The following is a 14,871-nucleotide window of genomic DNA, read 5'->3' on the forward strand; positions in this document are numbered from 1 at the left end:
TTGCAGTCAGGTAGTGTGATGCTTTCAGCATTGTTCTTTTTGCTCAGGATTTCTTTGGCTATTCAAGATATTTTGAATCCCAGCTGGGCACAGTGGCTAATGCCTGTAATTCCAGCACTTGGGGAGACTGAGGTGGGAGAATCCCTTGAGCTTAGGAGTTTGAGACCAGTTTGGGTAACATAGTGAGACCTCATCTCTACTAAAATTAAAAAAAAAAAAGAAAGTTAACCAGGTGTTGTGGTGGATGCCTCTCGTCCCAGATACTTGGGGGTCTGAAGTGGAAAGATGGCTTGAGTCTGAGAAGTCGAGGTCGTAGTGAACCCTGATTATTCCACTACATTGATATTTTGAGTTCCATATACATTTTACGATTTTTTTCTACATATGTGATTAATATCTTTGGTGTTTTGATGCGGGTTGCGCTAAATCTGTAAATTGCTTTGAGAAGTATCATCATTTTAATAATACTAGTTCTTCCAATTCATGTGCATAGAATATTGTTCCATTTTCATATATCATCTTCAATTACTTTCATTAGCGTTTTATGCTTTTCGTTGTATAGATTTTTCACTTTTTTTTGGTTAAATTGATTTGCAGTTATTTCATATCCTTCATAGCTATTGCAAATGAGATTGCATTCTTGATTTATCTTTCAGGTTGTTCACTGTTGGTGTATATAATTCTACTGATTTTTGTATGTTGATTTTGTATCCTGCAACTTTACTTAATTCTTTTATCAATTACAAGAGTTTTCTGGTAGAGCCTTTAGGTTTTTGTAAGTATAAGATCATATCATCTGCAAACAAGGCTAATTTGACTTCTTCCTTTCCAATTTAGATGTCTTTATTTCCTTCTCTTGACTAATTGTTACGGCTAAGACTTCCAGTGTTATGTGGTAACAGTAGGCATCCTTGTCTTGTTCCAGATCTTAGAGCAAAGGCTTTCCAGTTTTCTCCATTCAGTACAATGTTAGCTGTGGGTCTGTCATATGAAATCTTTACTATTTTGAGTTCTTTTTCCTTCTATATCTAATTTGTCAAGAGTTTCTATCATAAAGGGATATTAAATTTTATCAAATACTTTTCAGCATCTATTGAAATGATCATATAGTTTTTGTTCTTGCTTCTGTTAAAGTTACGTGTTATTCCTGCATACAGTGTATCATTCTTACATTCCTGAAATGAATCCCACTTCATCATGGTGAATGATCTTTTTAATGCATTGTTGAATTTGGTTTGCTAATATTTTTTCAGGATTTTTACATTTATTTTCACCAGTGATACTGGCCTATAGTTTTCTACTTTTCTATGCCCTTTTCTGGTCTTGGATCAGGGAAAGCTGGCTTCATGGAATTCCCTCATCTTCAATTTTATTTAAATAATTTGAGTAGAATTTGTATTAATTCTACAATAAATGTTTGGTAGAATTCATTAATGAAGCCGTCAGGGTCTGGTTTATTTTTTCATGGGAGACTTAAGTACAACTTCAGTTTTCTTACTTGTTATTTGTTTGTTGACATTTTCTATTTCTTCATGGTTCAATCTTGATAGGCTGTATATGTCCAGGAATTTATCAATTTAGTCTAAGTTTTTCAAATTGTTGGCATGTAGTTGCTCATAATATACTGTAATGATTATTTGTATTTCTGTCAACTCAGTTTTTATGTTCCTTTTTGGGGTTCTAATATTATTTATTTGGGTCTTCTTTTTCTTTGTCTAGCTAAGATTTGTCAGTTTTGTTTATTTTTTAGAAAAACAAAGATTTGATCATTTGATCTTCTGTATGGTGAGACTACTTTCACTTATGACTACTCTGATGTATATAATTTTATCTTTCTACTAATTTGAGGTTTGGTTTGTTGTTGCATTTCTAGTTCCTTGAAGTACATCATTAAATTGTTTATTTGAATTCTTTCTACTTTTTCAATGTAGACATTTATTGCTGTAAACTTCCCTCTTAATACTGCTTTTGCTGTATCTCATAGATTTGGATTTGTTTTATCTCCATTTTCATTGTTTTAAGAAATTTTACATTTTCTTAATTTTTAAATTTATTCATTGGTTATTCAGGAGCATGTCGTTTAATTTCCGTGTATTTGTGTAGTTTTTAAGGTTCCTCTTGTTATTTATTTCTAGTAGCATTCCCTTGTGTTCAGAAAACATACTTGATATGTTTTCTACTTTTTTGGATTTGTTGAAACTTGCTTTGTGGCCCAATATATGTTTTATTCTGAAGAATGTCCTATGTGCTGATGAAAAGAATGTATGTTCTACAATTGGGTGAAATATTCTATAAATATCTGTTAGACCTATTTGGTCTAATGTAGTTTAACTCTAGTGTTTATTTGTTGATTATGTGTCTGTCCTGTCAATTACTGAGAGTGGAGTGTTGAAATGTTCTGCTATTACTGTGCAACGGTCTCTCTCTCTCTCTCTCTCTTTAAATCTATTAATGTTTTCTTTATATACTTGGGGAGTCCAGTGTTGGGTATATCAACAATTATAATTGCTATATCCTGTTGCTGAACTGACACCTTTATCATTATATAGTGACCTCCTTTGTCTGTTTTTATAGTCTCTGATTTGTAGACTATTTTAGCTGATATAAATATAGCTGCTCCTTCTCTTTTTGGTTTCCAGTTGCATGGAATATCTTTTTTTATTCCTTCACTTTCATTATCTCTCACTATATGTGTCTTTATAGGTAAGGTGAGTTTCTTGTAGACAGCATATACTTGGGACTTGTTCTTTTATCCATTCAGATGCTCTATGTCTTTTAAGTGGAAAATTTAGTCTATTTACACTCAGTGTTATTGATAGGAACTTACTACTGTCATTTTGTTGCTTGTTTTCTAATTGCTTTGTAATTCCTCTTTTCATTTTCTCCCCTTTTCCTTTGTGGTGAAGTTATTTTCTCTGGTAGTAAGTTTTAATTTGTTGCGTTTTACTTTTAGTAAACTTATTGTAGGTTTTTGCATTATGGTTACCATGAAGTTTATAAAAATATCCTGTATAACAAGTTATTCTGAAGAGATGACAAGTTAGTTTAGATCACAAAGAAAATAATAGAAACAAACAAAAGAATTTACACTTTAACTTTGCCACCCTGATATTTTGACTTTCATTTTTCTCAACTGACGTATTTTTATATTACATATCTCTTCACAGGTTGCTGTAGCTGTTATTACTTTTCATAGATGTTTATTTGGGGCTTCAAATTCAGTTATGAATGAATTGCACACCACAATTACAGTATTAGGATATTCCATGTTTGTCCATGTGCTTAATTTTTCTTGTGGGGTTTTATACCTTCCAATGCTTCATTTTTGCACATTTGTGTTTTGTTCTTTCAAACTGAAGAACCCCCTTTAGCATTTCTCATAAGAGAAGTCTGGTGGTGGTGAATTCTCTCAGTTCTGTTTGTCTGTAAAGGACTTTATATCTGAAGGATAGCTTTGCTGGATACAGTATGCTTGGGCAGTGGATTTTTTTCCTTCTGCACTTTGAAAATGTCCCACTCCCTCCGACCCTGTATGATTTCGAAACATTGAAAGATCTGTTGCCAGATAAATGGGAGCTCCTTTACATATTGTTTGCTTATTTTCTCTTAATGCTTTTAAGATCCTCTTTTTCTCCTTTGCCTTTGAGAGTTTGATTATTATGTGCCTTAAGATAGCCTTATTTGTGTCACAGCTGTTTGGTGTTCTCTGACCTTGCAGTACCTGGATATTTATATCATTCTCAAGTTTTGGAGAGTTTTCTGATTTTTTTAAAATTTGAATATGTTTTCTACACTTTGCTCTTGCTCGACTCCCTTTTGAGCACCAATAAATCCTATATTTGGTCTTTTAGGGTAATTTTCTATATCTTGGAGACAGTCTTCATTCCTTTTCATTCTTTTTTTCCTCTGACTGTGTATTTTCTAGTAACCTGTCTTTGAGCTCCCTAATTCTTTCCTCTGCTTGATCCATTCCACTTTTGAGAGCGTCTAATGAATTTTTCAGTTCAGCAAATATAGTCGTTTCAATATTTCTATTTTTTAAAATTATTATTTCAAACTCTTTAATTTCTATGATAAATTTCTGAATAGATTTTCTATATTATCTTGGAGATCATAGAGTATTCTAGAAATTGTTATTTTGAATTCTTGGTCAGAGAGCTCACATATCCATGTTGTTAGGATCACGCACTGGTTCCTTTCTTTATTCATCTGGGGTGGTCCTGGTTCCTTGTTTTCCCTGTTTTTCCCTGTGGTTTTTTTTTTTTTTAATGGACATCTCTGTCTTTATGTGGAAGGACTAGCTATTAATTCCAGGCTTGTCTGTATGGCTTGTTGTGGTTTTTATTGGATATTATTTTTTAGTAACTCTTTGTAATTTAACTGTTGGTTTTCTTTCTTTTTTTCTGCTGCTAAATTCTGGCCTTCTTTTCAGCACTAGATAGCATCCTGAGCGTAGGTTTGCTTTGCTTCAGTAAACAATTAGTGTGCTGCCTATCCTGAATAGGGGAGGTCCCCAAGGGGATATCCCAATAGTGTGAGAAGGCTGGGTAGGGGTTCATGCCTAGGGGACCTGTGAAACCAACCTCCTACAGTATGGTGCTGCTGAAGAGCCACTTTGACTTGGTATCTCCTTTGGATGAATTACTGAACAGAGTTTTCAGAGCTGGGGATAGCAGTCATCCCTCCCCTTTGTGTCTGGATGTCCTTAGGGATGTTTCTTTCTTCAGGCACTTCCCACACTTCTGGTGGGTTGAGGCAGAGACAGGCCTCCTGCCAGGATACTGAAGATGGTGGGGAAGCTGGTTATCTACTTCAGTCTCACATTTTGCAGCCCAGAAACCATGAGTAAAAGGGAAAATTTCTGTGCACTTGTTCTGGGAAGATCTGGGGGAGGGCTATTGCAGACATGAAAGTCTGATTCTCTTACCACTTACTGAGTTTTTTCACTTCTCTGTGGTACCAGGAACTGTCTTATCCTCATATTTGAGCTCTGAGATATGGCTGATGATAGTCTCAGAATTGAATATTTGTTTTTGGATATCTGTGGGGAGCTGGGGGAAGGGTGAAGCTAGCTTGCTTCTATGCTGACATTTTGGAACTGAAGTCTTCTCTGCCAAAAATATTATAGTAGGAAGCCTTTTATCAGGCAGATGGTTGGGCCAGTTTACCACTAGGAGCCATCCAATTCTAAACTTCTGTTTCTGTGAGACACTGTACAAAATTTTTCTAATTGCCTAGAATATCTAAGTGAGATGGGAATGACATGTCTTCAAGGAACATTATTCAGCATAGAAGGCATGCTGTGAAAACAACTTATTGTGGCAATAGAGAAAAACAATGTTTTATTAGAAACCTCAACCTAATCCATATAAAAAAGTACAGAATTCTATAAAAAAGAAAAGCAAGTAAAATAAAAGAAATTTATGCCCTGTAACTTCACATGTTCCCATTGGGGGTGATTACAGATTAGGTCATTTTATCACATACACCTGGACAAATTATGTATTGTTTTTTCTTTTTCAGTCAATCTTGGCTGAGTTCCAAAATGAACTGTCATATTCTAAGTACATAGGTTCCATAGCACCAATTTGCATTCCCACTGCAGCTTCTCTGTCAGCTCTGGCAGTGTTGCTCGGGGATGCTTTATTGTCAACAATTGAGAGATAGCTCACAAGAGGAGGAAGCTACCAAAATATGCAACTATGGTCTTCTTAGGCAAGAGATGGCAAGAGCCAAAACTTTGAGATGTAAATTATTTGGGTAATTGTGAAAGTATCCTTTCCTCTCATAGGGTGGAGACTGTGGGGAAGGAGTTCAGATCCGCAGCCTTTCCTGCATGGTCCACAATGGTTCAGTATCTCATGCAGCTGGACGTGTCCAGGATGCACTGTGCGGAGAAATGCCCTTTCAGGACAGCATCCTGAAGCAGCTGTGTTCTGTGCCTTGCCCAGGTATGCAATGCTAGTGACTGGGATTGCCTCCAATGGTGATCTTTTTGTTTATTTTACTAATTTTTTCCTGGAGATGCTCTAACTCATCAAAATTAAATTTTTAAATAACTTTAATTCATTTTTAATTGTGATTATCACTTTGGTATATACCTACTGCTTTGAGGGAGCCAAAGTAGGCAAAAGAAAAAAAAAAAGGCACTGGATTTGGAAACTTAAGAGCTAAGTTAGAATCATATCTCTATCACTTCTTTGTTTTACTTGGGGTATGTAGTCTAGCCCCTGTGAGCAATGATTTCTTCATCTAGAAACTGTGGTGTTAATTCCGTATCTAACAGCACCTAGCATATTGGCCAGCATTAAAAAAATGTTGACTGAATTCTGGGTGATGGCATGGTGGGAACCAGTAAGGCTATGAGTTCATGAAAGCCTCTGTAAATGTGAAGTTCTATATAAATGGGAAGGTCATTATTAGTTACATAAAATGTATCCGTTTATTTTAATTCTAGTAGCACAACGTAGTTTGTATGGCATAAGTTCAAGGTGACAATATATTTTTATAATACAGTGTATAACATGTATATATGTATGTATGTATACACACATATATGTATGTATAAAATACATGCATATATGTATCACAAACAAAAAATATTTGTGTACATAATTTATATAAAGATATATTTATATAAATTATATCTATTGAGTGAGAAAGATGTTTAGGGTATTCAATTAAACTTTCTTTGGTCCAAAAGATAGCTCATTTCAGTGACCTACTTATTCTCTTTTAATATGGTTTCTATGAACATCCATTTTATGATGTTATTCTGATCTTTGAACACTGAGTTACCATAATTTTTATATCTCTGTTTTAAAAGTTTTATTAACACTAGCAGATACATAATATTTTCTAGATGTGACTATTACAATTTGAAGCAAAGTAATAACAATCTAGTTTTTGGCAACTTTCTTGTTAAACAAGATTAAACTATAAATTACTTCATCATTCTTAGGACATTCTGATTGGAAAATTGATCGATATAGAATGTGTAGTATCTAGAAGTGCACGTATCACTGCAAATCTCTGTGTGAGCCCTGCCCATGCAAATGTTGTCCAGTGCCACTTTTCATGCTGTTTTCTCCACCCTGTACTACATGACTGTCCAGGAGACTGCCATTTGACGGAATGGTCAGAGTGGAGCACATGTGAATTAACCTGCATTGATGGAAGAAGCTTTGAGACTGTGGGTCGCCAGTCTAGATCAAGGACGTTTATAATTCAGTCTTTTGAGAACCAAGACAGCTGCCCCCAACAGGTTCTAGAAACACGCCCTTGTACAGGTACGAAGAGCACTTTTCAGTTCTTTAGCCTTGATTGATCAATGCTTATTCTAAGTGAGGTGTAATAGAACTGCTATTATCATATTTACTTACAGGAGGCAAATGTTATCACTACACATGGAAAGCAAGTCTTTGGAACAATAATGAACGAACTGTGTGGTGCCAGCGTTCAGATGGCGTTAATGTCACAGGTATTCCTGCCTAAGACTCTTGTGGGCACTTCACAAAGACAACTGAGTGTTGTTATTTGTGAGAAGAATTTGCTTACAAATTATAAGCAAAGGGTGACTTGGGCAGGTAGCTTAGATGAATTTTATTACAAATTTTCATTAGATGTTTGCATCTTAGAAAGAAAGCAGTTGAATTTTAAGACCTATAAAAATATCAAACAACTTAAAGAAATAAGCTGAAATACAATAAAATGTCCTTAAATATCATGATCTGAGATAAAGACTGAAAAAGACAGATGCTAGTAAAATTTTAAATCATGTCCCTTCTCAAATGTTTCAAACGACATATCTTAGCATGTGTGTATGCAGTACTCAACTGATATAAAACATACTCAGAAGTTGAAATTAAAGGGGCTAATAAAGATAAAATTTAAAAATTAAAATATTTTGTATGTTAATGATGCAGAAAGCTTTTATTATTATTATTATTATTATTATTATACTTTAAGTTATAGTGTACATTTGCATAACGTACAGGTTTGTTACATATGTATACTTGTGCCATGTTGGTGTGCTGCACCCATCAACTCGTCAGCACCCATTAACTCGTCATTTACATCAGGTATAACTCCCAATGCAATCCCTCCCCTCTCCCCCCTCCCCCCTCCCCGCTCCCTGTGATAGGCCCCAGTGTGTGATGTTCCCCTTCCCGAGTCCAGGTGATCTCATTGTTCAGTTCCCACCTATGAGTGAGAACATGCGATGTTTGGTTTTCTGTTCTTGTGATAGTTTGCTGAGAATGATGGTTTCCAGCTGCATCCATGTCCCTACAAAGGACACAAACTCATCCTTTTTTATGGCTGCATAGTATTCCATGGTGTATATGTGCCACATTTTCTTAATCCAGTCTGTCACTGATGGACATTTGGGTTGATTTCAAGTCTTTGCTATTGTGAATAGTGCCACAATAAACATAGAAAGCTTTTATGATGTAAATTACAGGTATTTGTATTCATGTACTGGATGCTTAGTTTTTGAATATTTTGTGAGTCATGATTATTACTTAATATCTAAATATAGACTGAGCATAAGTTCCCTCATTCATGATGACAGACACTATTTGATTGTACAACTGGTCTTCTCAATAATTTTTGAGGGTTTTTTTGTTTGTTTGTTTTGTTTTGTTTTATTTTGGAGACAGAGTCTCACTCTGTCACCAGGCTGCAGTGCAGTGGCACAATCTCAGCTCACTGCAACCTCCGCCTCCCTGGTTCAAGGGATTCTCCTGTCTCAGCTTCCCGAGTAGCTGGGACTGCAGGCGCCCACCACCACACCCAGCTAATTTTTGTATTTTTAGTAGAGACAGAGTTTCACCTTGTTGGCCAGGAGGGTCTCGATCTCTTGACCTCGTGATCTGCCCACCTCGGCCTCCCAAAGTGCTGGCATTACTGGCGTAAGCCTCCGCACCTGGCCAATTTTTGAGGTTTTTAAATGCTTTCTTGTCCAAGCAAATTAAATTGTCATTATGTTTACTTAGTACTATGGTTTACAGAGAGCTTGTGCAAGAGCTGAAATGCCTATAGGAATAGAAGTACTGTCAGTTCCTCCTTTTTCTTGTTTACTTGCTCTTGCACTATTGTATTGTTTTTAATTCATAGTTTATCCACAAAATAATTTACTTAAAGCTACTTACCCTTTTTGTAAGTTGTTAAAACAAAATATACTCTAAGTCTCCCAAGTCAGGAACACAGAAAGTATCATACTCTGCAATATGCTGAGAGTTAACATACTTCTAGGGGCTTTGCTATCAATTCTCTGCACGGAATTCGTCTTGCACAGTGTATAACATGCAGTCATCTGATGAAGAAGCTCAGGTCACCGGTGTCATCTGATAAATATTATTAAAGCTTAATTTAATTCTTAGAATTAAAAAATATGTTTTATAACCTATGTAAATTCCAAGATTTTCTTTCCTATTCCCAAGAGTCCTCCTCCCGCTGAGGTACTCCTGCTGTGGAGATCCCTGGTTTAAAGAGCGGAAAGTCTCCCCCGCCACCACTAACACAGTTGGTAGAAACAGGACTGTGTGGTTATTGCCACTAACACCCAAATTATCGATTTCACACCTAGATGCTAATTCTGGACTGTGAATTTTGCTTTTTAAAAATTTCTGTGTGGATTCTTTGTGTTATTTTTCAAGTCACAGTGAGAATTTAGCTGCTTCATTCCTAGGGACAATGTAGGTCTGACTGTTCCCTACTCTGCCTTAGGCCCAGAACTTTTTGCTAGCTACAAAACTATAAACTATAATGGGTTGGCAATTGTAGTTATCCAAAGGCTAGAACCTTTCCATGCAACCAGTACTATATAAATGGTGCTTCGTCAAATTGTCTCTAGGCTTTGTCTCATAGGTCTCTTTTACTACCTTGAATTTAGCAAAGCAAGACTAGTATGTAAATGATTGTCCAGTTATAGAGACATACATTGTCTCATCCATTTACTCAAAAATATGTACGAAGCAGCAACAAGTACTGTGTCAGATGTTTGATTGTCTCTCCTAGAGCTTCGGTGCTTTCTCTTAAGAATGTGTTTATATGTGACTCTGTGTGTATGTATTCCAGCTGAAATACATTTAGAAATACTACCAACGTGTTTGATACCATGGTCCCATGAATTCATTCGTGGCATTCTTTTAGCACTTACTGGGTTGTTGAAAGTGGGCTAGTGCCTAGCTGGGTGCTCAGGAGCTGGAGCAGTATATATGTAGAAGGAGTATTCCAGCAGATATGTTTTCTGCTCCTGAGTTTAAATTTAGATTTTATCAATTCTTTTACAGATTCTGGCTCTCATAGACGTTGCGCTCAAGCATAGCCATATGATAGAATCACATTGCCAATAAACAAGTATAAAAACTCTACTGCAAATAGCCTCTGTTAGAAGAGCCTCCCATCTCAAACAATTCATTTTAACGTAATCAATAAAATAGGCTTGGACCACAATGTTGGCAAATAGATTTTTCAAAAATAATAATACTGTTGCAAAGAGGCCAGTGCCACAGGTTAAAAAAATACCAAAAAATTAGAAATGTTTATCATAGAGAAATCTGCAAATGATGATGGAATTTCCTTTGTAGGAGGCTGCTCCCCTCAGGCCCGTCCTGCTGCCATTCGGCAGTGCATTCCAGCCTGCAGAAAGCCTTTCTCCTACTGTACACAGGTGAGTCATATGCTGGAGTCTACTATAAGTGCATTAGTTGCTGTGTTTTACATATACAATCAGATGTTCTCCTGTCTGCTGCAGCTCAAGCAGCAGTTCCACATGCCCATGATACCATCTAGAGGCATTTGCAGGAGTAATCCCAGCTATAAAGAATTTCTTGTTAGGACCATGTATTAAGGAGAACAGTCTTTTTCTATAAATCTGTCTGTAGCCAAATCTATCTTTCAAATGTCTAATTTATGTTATAAATTACAGCTCTATTTATCAATAAGTATTCTCAGTTGACTTACGTCTTCTCTTCTTAACCTTTTATACGCCTCACCTATTTTGAAAGATATTATAAATGTTCATATTTGCTGAAGTTATTATGTAAATTGTATTACACTATGATTACTGTTGAGTGAGTACATTTTTAGTCTATTGTAAATAAGCTGAATATGTGACTATGGTTGAAAAAAATATGTGTGTGGGGTAGGGGTTGTGCGTGTATTTTTTTTTCAAAGCAGAAATTTATTTATGCTTTTTCTCCTATAACTCCCATCTACAACAACTCAGGAATTAATGTAAAACATGTAATGTATTCTAATCAATGGCACTCATAGTGTGCAGTGCATTATAAGTTTTAAAAACTGTACTAATTTTTTTAAAGAAACAAGCTTTTTCTTATAGTATGCTTATTCTAAAAGTGATTTGATTAAAAATAATTCAAGTACTCAGTCCTATTATTGGCCTTGCAATTCAAGATGGGTTAATTCTTTACCACAGAAAAGACAGTGGGTAAGCTTGCAGAGGGGAATAGAAGGAAAAGAGGAGAAGTTCAGGAACAATTCCATTTGGGTTAATGATGTTTGAAAAGTAGAAGTTGTAGCTTTTCACCAACTCTCTAGATGTCCTCTTTAATTAAACAGAAATTACTTTTTTTCCTTGAACTCTTGAACATATGACTGACTGGTTACAACTTTTCTCTCATGCTAAAAATAGAGATGCATCCTGAGAATATGGCTTTAATAGCTGAGCATATACAAACTTTCTTAGTTAGATCTCTCTACTGTGATATGAAGATATCATTTTGTGATACTTTCAATTAAAACCAACTGAAAATATCATATCTATGTGTTATTATTATATGACTACAACCTGAACTAAACTATGGGCAGTTAACATGTGCTTTTCTTACCTTTTTCCTTTTGTAGAAAATTGAGGTGCCTTGTTTACTTTTAGTATCTATTTATCCTCAAAGTCATGTGTTCAGTCAATAATTGGTGACCTAAATAAAGTTAACTGGTTGTTGAAGATTGGCATGAGTAGCTTTGTGAAGCTAAGTTCTGTTCAGAAAATGCTAGATAAATAGCTTTAGGTAAGGAGCCATAAAAGCGAAGTCATAGAGATTCATAATCTTATGCTTATTCTCTTCCACTCTTCTCTATGGTCTGTATACTTGCTGGAGGAAGAGCTGTTATTTTCACGTTCACTTCCAGAGGCAGATAGGAGTCTTCATCCATCATGTGTCACAATAATCTGCTTCTTGGTGACATTCATTGTACTTGAAAATGACCAGAAACTTACAGACAAATATAAAAGACCCATTGTCACAATGCCAACTAGGGATGTGATGTGGGATGATACTCGAGTTATTACAAGGAAGGAATAACTCAGCCATAGGTATATTTCTCTTGAGCATGTGTCTTTGGTGAAGTCTTTTATCTGCCATGTAAGGCTGCCCTCCTTGAGTGCAGAAGTAAGCCTTCGAGCAGAGACGTAGTTTCATATGGTTACATCAGCAGCAGCAAATCCGTACAGGTCTGCAGCAATTTGACTCTTGCCTCCTCAGGGGAAAGAATTCATCTGAGGGGCGTAAGGCAGAATGAGAGACTGAGGCAAGTATTTGAACAAGAGTGAAAGTTTATTAAAAAGTTTCAGAGCAGGAATGAAAGGAAGTAAAGTACACTTAGAAGAAGGCCAAGTAGGCAACTTAAGAGATCCAAGTGCCCTCTTTGACCTTTGACTTGGGTTTTATATGTTGGCATGCTTCAGGGGTGGGGGTTGTTTCCCTTCTCCCTGATTCTTTCCGTAGGGTGCGCCATCCACATGCACAGTGACCTGCCAGGACTTGGGAGTGGCTGCATGCACAGTGTGTTTACTAAAGTTGTACGCATGCTCACTTGAGGCATTTTTCCCTTACAAGTTGTGTGTTCCTAGAGGAAGGTCATATACCAGTTAAACTCTAACATTTTGCCTCTTAGCATGATTGAGCCCATTTGCCCAACTCCTGAGATTTTATCAAGAAGCTGCTGACCACCAGATTCAGGTGTTTTCTATCTTTTGGGAGACTGCCGTTCCCTAGTGCTGGCTGCAACCAATTATTTTGTTAGCGAGACAGTTTAACAACTGCCTAACCATCACCTTCTGGTTGCCTGACATTCCTGGTGGGGGACTCTTCTCCTGTCCTGCTTATGTCTTCTTAGTTACCGACTCTAACAGTTAGTGGTCAACAGTAAAAGGTGATGGAGGGATTTAGCAGCTGTGATAACAAGAGCACTTAATTCAAAGAAGATATGTACATAATCCATGTTGCTTTGCTTCTCAGTAGGAAGGGTGGGTTGGAGCAAGTAGGCAAGGATCTGAAACAAATGGAGATAAGAGTTGAAGATAATTTGATTAAATGCCATAAACATCTCCATAAGAGAGGAGAAGATGGCTGGGCACAGTGGCTCACGCCTGTAACCCCAGCACTTTGGGAAGCCGAGGCAGGCAAATTTCCTGAGGTCAGGAGTTCAAGACCAGCCTGGCCAACATGGTGAAACCCTGTCTCTATTGAAAGAAAAAAAAAGACAAAATTAGCTAGGGCGTGATGACAGGTGCCTGTATCCCAGCTACTCAGAAGGCTGAGACAGGAGAAGTGCTTGAACCTGGGAGGCGGAGATTACAATGAGCTGAGATTGCGCCATTGCACTCCAGCCTCAATGACAGAGTGAAACTGCATCTAAAAAAAAAAAAAAAATAGATAAAAAAAGAAAGAAAGAGATGAAAAGACATAGTTAATTAACTTTATTCACAAAGAACTATGGTTTAATATTTGACAGGTGTCAGAATTGTAAACACATTTGAAAAGCCTAACATTTGATTTAAAAGCTGACTTTGGAATTTAAAAAGACAAACTATGTATTTGATTATCATGTCATTGGTAAGTCAGTTGCCCCAGACCCTAAATTGCCATGATGTATAGTGCAAATATTAAGTGATTTTAACATATGTATTTTTATTCATTCATATGTTTGACTCACTGTGTAATCATAAAAATATTATTTATGCTATAGGGTGGAGTCTGTGGTTGTGAGAAGGGCTATACAGAGATAATGAGATCAAATGGTTTCCTGGATTACTGCATGAAAGTACCAGGCTCAGAGGACAAAAAAGCTGATGTGAAAAACCTTTCTGGGAAAAACAGACCTGTGAATTCAAAAATACATGATATTTTTAAAGGATGGTCTCTTCAACCACTTGATCCAGGTGAGTTTCAGTTGTAAGAAATGAGAATTTTCTCACAGGAGGTCTATATTTTGACCACTTCTCATAATGGAAGGAATGGAGGGAAGGAGAAGGGAAGGAGAATGGAGAGGAGAGAAGAAAGAGGCAGTATGGCATAATTCAGGGTTTCTCAGATTTGAATATTGCATGATGCATGAGTCCCTTTAAGTGTACAGTGTTTTCATGAATGGTTGAACATAAGGCTCTCAACCCCAGTCTAAGAGACAGTGAGTTAAGTAACAAAATAACATCCTTTGAAAATATCTTTCTTTTTTCTTGGGTTGGGGAGAGGGTTTCACTCTGTCACCCAGGCTGCAGTCCAGTGGTGTGATCTCAGCTCACTGCGACCTCTGCCTCCCAGGTTCAAGCGATTCTTCTGCAATAGCTTTCCGAGTAGCTGGGATTACAGGTGCCTGCCATCACACCTGACTAATTTTTCTGTATTTTTAGTAGAGACAGGTTTCGCCATGTTGGCCAGGCTGGTCTGAATCTCCTGACCTCAAGTGATCTGCCCGCCTTGGCCTCCCAAAGTGCTGGAATTACAGGCATGAACCACTGCACCTCGCCTGAAAATATCTTTCAATCCTAATTTATCTCTGAGAAAAGATCTACTCTTATAACTGAATTTGTATATATAACTAAATGAGAAAATTGGAATAGAATCT

The 14,871-nt window shown here is 36.7% G+C and overlaps 1 protein-coding gene across 1 annotated transcript in view; it reads left to right on the top strand.

Annotated features, from left to right (window-relative positions):
• THSD7B (thrombospondin type 1 domain containing 7B) overlaps positions 1-14,871 on the top strand; it is a 909,295-nt gene that overhangs the window by 881,334 nt on the left and 13,090 nt on the right. The window contains exons 22-26 of the mRNA XM_007964862.3: positions 5,792-5,951; positions 7,116-7,289; positions 7,385-7,480; positions 10,593-10,675; positions 13,996-14,188. Of these exons, the coding sequence (XP_007963053.3) occupies positions 5,792-5,951; positions 7,116-7,289; positions 7,385-7,480; positions 10,593-10,675; positions 13,996-14,188 (706 nt within the window). The remainder of the gene's footprint in view (positions 1-5,791; positions 5,952-7,115; positions 7,290-7,384; positions 7,481-10,592; positions 10,676-13,995; positions 14,189-14,871) is intronic.

The sequence above is a fragment of the Chlorocebus sabaeus genome, chromosome 10 (assembly GCF_047675955.1).
Source record: "Chlorocebus sabaeus isolate Y175 chromosome 10, mChlSab1.0.hap1, whole genome shotgun sequence".
In the NCBI taxonomy this organism is placed as follows: Eukaryota; Metazoa; Chordata; class Mammalia; order Primates; family Cercopithecidae; genus Chlorocebus; species Chlorocebus sabaeus.